This window comes from Panthera uncia (assembly GCF_023721935.1).
Source record: "Panthera uncia isolate 11264 chromosome A1 unlocalized genomic scaffold, Puncia_PCG_1.0 HiC_scaffold_17, whole genome shotgun sequence".
Taxonomy (NCBI): Eukaryota; Metazoa; Chordata; class Mammalia; order Carnivora; family Felidae; genus Panthera; species Panthera uncia.
The window spans coordinates 3,649,963-3,654,517 of record NW_026057577.1 but is presented as its reverse complement, the minus strand read 5'-3'; the positions used below and the strand labels follow the sequence as shown (position 1 = coordinate 3,654,517).

General features: G+C 39.8%; 1 protein-coding gene across 1 annotated transcript; it reads right to left on the bottom strand.

Annotated features, from left to right (window-relative positions):
* Nucleotides 1-1,036: 1,036 nt before the first annotated feature.
* LOC125935099 (olfactory receptor 6F1) lies at nucleotides 1,037-1,963 on the bottom strand. The gene has a single exon (XM_049648804.1). The coding sequence runs from the start codon at nucleotides 1,961-1,963 to the stop codon at nucleotides 1,037-1,039; it is 927 nt and encodes a 308-aa protein (XP_049504761.1).
* Between the last annotated feature and the right edge of the window lie 2,592 nt (nucleotides 1,964-4,555).

Below are 4,555 nucleotides of genomic sequence, written 5' to 3'. Positions count from 1 at the left end.
ATGAAAACTGGTGCAGCCACTCTGGAAAACAGTATGGAGGTTCCTCAAAAAATTAAAAATAAATCTACCCTATGACCCAGCAATCGTACTGCTAGGAATTTATCCAAAGGATACAGGAGTGCTGATGCATAGGGGCACTTGTACCCCGATGTTTATAGCAGCACTTTCAACAATAGCCAAATTCTGGAAAGAGCCTAAATGTCCATCAACTGATGAATGAATAAAGAAATTGTGGTTTATATACACAATGGAATACCTCTTGGCCTTGAGAAAGAATGAAATATGGCCATATGTAGCAATGTGGATGGAACTGTAGAGTGTTATTCTAAGTGAAATAAGCTATACAGAGAAAAACAGATACCATATGTTTTCACTCTTATGTGGATCCTGAGAAACTTAACAGAAGACCATGGGCTAGGGGAAGGGGAAAAAAGTTAGAGAGGGAAGGAGGCAAACCATAAGAGACTCTTAAAAACTGAGAAAAAACTGAGGGTTGATGGGGAGTGGGAGGAAAGGGAAAGTGGGTGATGGGCACTGAGGAGGGCACTTGTTGGGATGATCACTGGGTGTTGTATGGAAACCAGTTTGACAATGAATTTCATATTAAAAATAAATAAATAAATAAGTAAACAGGTTCTGGGGGGGGGGGAAGTAGACCCGGATACTTGGTGACTCCGTAGATTCAGCCTAGACCTGTTGATTTAGGCTGAGGTCATAATCCAACTTCATCAGTGATTAGTGAGTCTGAGCCCTGCATCTGGATCTGTAGGTTTCTGTTGCTGGTGCAGAGCCTGCTTGGAATTCTCTCCTCTCTCTCCACCCCTCACCTGTGTGCACTCTCTCTCTCTCTCTCTGAAAATAAATAAATTAACTTAAAAATAAACTTATAAAAAAAGTAGAGCAAGTATATGTAGTTTATTTTATTCCTTCAGTTTCTTTTCTCTCTCTGTATCAAGGAACATTTGTATTTTCCTTCCATATTCTTACTTGGAGACAAAGGGAGATATTTACAGAGATCTGTTCTATTGGGGGCAGTTTATTTTCCCTTCCATTTCTTCAGCAGAGTTTCTCTTACTTCCTTGTTACGGAGAGTGTAGATGAAGGGGTTTAGAACTGGAGTCACCATGGTGTTCAGGACATGCACGGCTTTGGTCAGATCCAAGGCCTCTTTGATGGAGATACGGACATGAAGAAAGATCGTGGACCCGTACCAGACCAGCACCACAGTGATATGCGAAGAGCATGTGGAGAAGGCTTTACTCCTGCCGCTGGCTGAAGGGATCCTGAGAATGGTGCTGATGATATACACATAAGAGACTAGAGTGATGAGGCATGAGCTCAGGATGACCACAAAAGCAATCACAAAGGCCACGAGTTCCACTGCCTGCGTGCTGGTGCAAGCCAGGGTAATCCAGGGTGCAATGTCACAGAAGAAGTGGTTGATAGTGTGGGGACCACAGAAGGGCAGGGTGCTAATGAGGGCTGTGGGCACTGCAATGGCTAGGAAACCGCACACCCAGGATCCCAGGGCTAGCTGTGCTGAGAGCAGACTACTCATAATGGCCCCATAGTGTAGAGGATAGCAGATGGCCAAATAGCGGTCATAAGCCATGGCTGCCAGGAGAAAGTACTCTGTGCAGCCCAATGAAAAAACAAAGTACATCTGCAAAAGACATCCAGTAAATGATATGGTTTGGCTTCTCCCCAGAAGGATGGCCAGGACTTTGGGGACTGCAGCTGTGGTATACCAAATCTCCAAGAAAGAGAGGTTGCTCAGAAAGAAGTACATAGGGGTATGTAGCTGGTGGGAGGTACTCACCAACATCAAGATAGCCATGTTACCACTCACTGTGAGGATGTACATCACCAGAAAAAGCATAAAGAGAGATAGCTGAAGGCCCTGGGACCCAGGAAAGCCCAGCAAGAGGAAATCCTGGGAGTGAGTTGCATTGTCTGTGCCCATTGAGGAAGTAGTAAGAAATACCAGTAACTAGAAACCACACAGTAGAGGGTTTTTATCCAATCACACTGTCCTAGAGAAATTAAAAGAACAGAATTCATGATCGTGCTTCAATAACTGAATGCAGACTGACAGTCTAACATATGTTGAGTGCCTGTTCTGTACTTGGAGCTGTGCATGGTTAATAACAATTTAATACAATTTAATAAAAATTTAATAATATGTGCTATTATAACCAATTAGTGTTTGAAGAAACTTGAGCACAGAACATTTTATCATTTTCATAAAGATTGCACCTATAGTTATAGTTCAGATCCGAGATTCAAATCCAATCTTTGGACCTTCATCATCCTAATCTGGATATGCCCCAGCACAACCATAGATTACATCTAAATGCACAAAGGGCTGGGCACCTAGGTGGCTCAGTTGGTTAAGCGTCCAACTTAGGCTCACGTCATGATCTCACTATTCGTGACGGTCGTGAGTTGGAGTTCCCCGTCGGGCTCTGTGCTGAGAGCTCAGAGCCCAGAGCCTGCTTCAGATCCTGGGTCTCCTTCTCCCTCTGCCCCTCCCCCACTCACACTCTGCCTTTCTTTGTCTCTCAAAAATAAATAAATGTTAAAAAAAGTTTGGGGCGCCTGGGTGGCTCAGTCGGTTAAGCGTCTGACTTCGGCTCAGGTCATGATCTCACAGTCTGTGAGTTTGACCCCCACGTCTGGCTCTGTGCTGACAGCTCAGAGCCTGGAGCCCATTTCAGATTCTGTGTCTCCCTCTCTCTCTGCCCCTCCCCTGTTCATGCTCTGTCTCTCTCTGTCTCAAAAATAAATAAACGTTAAAAAAAAATAAAAAAAAAAAGTTAAATGCACAAAAGGATACCCATTTCGTATTGAATTCACAATTCACTACTTTATAACTAGACTCTTTCTGCCTGGTCCTTAAAGGAAAACATGTATTTTTTTTTCTTTTTGCCTTTGTGTCTCAATTGTAGGTTCTAGTCACTCTTCTTTGACAGTTATAGCTTTTGAATTGGTCTTCTAATTTATAAGCTCTGACTTCAAAAATAATACTCAGAAGTAAACTATAAAAATTAAATCAGTGTAAAAGGATTTTTGTCTTCTCTGACCTTGAAAAACTCATTAACATTATTAATGTGATACATTCTTCACACCAGAAAGTATTTCCCTATTAACAATGCATTTAAAGCAACTGCTTTCTGTGTCCTCTTGATACTCATTTGGAAAGTTTAGAACAGGCTAAAAGCAGAAAATCATTTTGAAAAACTAGTTATTTTTTAAAAGGAATTCTTTAAATTCTGGGTAGTCAATATACAATATGATATTAGTTTCAAGTATAGAACTGACTGATCCATCACTTACATACAACACCAAGTGCCCATGACAACAAATGCACTCCTTAATTCCCATCACCTAACTGGAATTAAATAAACCTTACAAATTAAATTGTTATCAAAAATAATTGAGGGGCATGTGAGTGGTTTAGTCAGTTGAGCATCCTACTCTTGATTTCAGCTCAGGTCAGGATCTCACTGTGGGATCCAGCCCTGCATTGGTTTGCGTACTGACAGCATGTAGCCTGCTTGGGATTCTCTCTCTCCCTCTCTCTTTAACCCTTCCCCTCATTCATGCGTGCTTTCAGGCTCTCTGTCTCTCTCTAAATAAATAAATAAATAAATAAACAAACAAACATTAAAAAAAGAATAACTGAATGACAGAAAAAATATTGATGATGGTGATTATTTTTACTATGCAGTAAATAACATTGATAAGTCCATTTTTTTTTAATTTCAGGTATGCAAAATATGCTTCTCTTTGTCATTAAGACCATAATTTTCCACTTATGTTACCATGAAATAAAAGGCTATAAAAATAATTCTTGTAATCTATTTCTGAATGCTTCTTTTTGAGGACAGAATCTATAAATTAGAAGATCAACTGGGAGCTCTTATTGTCAAACATGGTGGTAACTAAAATCTAACTTGAGAAGCAGATTTTGAAAGCAGTCTAAGTGGACTCTTTGCATTTTGTTATGAAAGAATGTCCTCTGTCTCCATCTTCATGTGTCACATTTTTACACTCTCCAAAAGAAATACTATCTCTATAGTTATCAGCATATTCATTACATATATCTAACGTCAATAACATATTTATACTACAAATGAGTCTACAAAGTAAATAGGCCCCTATGGTAGATATACCACATTTTTGGCAGAATGCAACTTCAAAGTCATCTAGAACAGTGATCCCAAATTCTAATGGACATGTGAATCACTTGAGGGTGATGTGAAAATATAGATTATAATTCAGTCATCTGTGGAGGGCCCTGTGATTCTGCATTGCACATGAATTAACAGAGGGCACCACTGGATGAGGACCCTAATCTGAGGAGGAAGGGTCTAACATCCTTTGATTTTTTAAAATAAATACTATATAGAACAGGGTGATGACATGACTCTCCCCTGTTTGGTTGGGTAGTAAAGGATCTCGATTATTAATTAATTATTCTAATAAAGAAAAAATATATCTTACTTTAGATATTGTGAGATGAGACAGAACAATAAGAAATACAAAGGAAAGA

Excerpts from the sequence above, each read along its gene's own strand:
- LOC125935099 (XM_049648804.1), bottom strand. The coding sequence starts at position 1,963 with ATGGGCACAGACAATGCAACTCACTCCCAGGATTTCCTCTTGCTGGGC.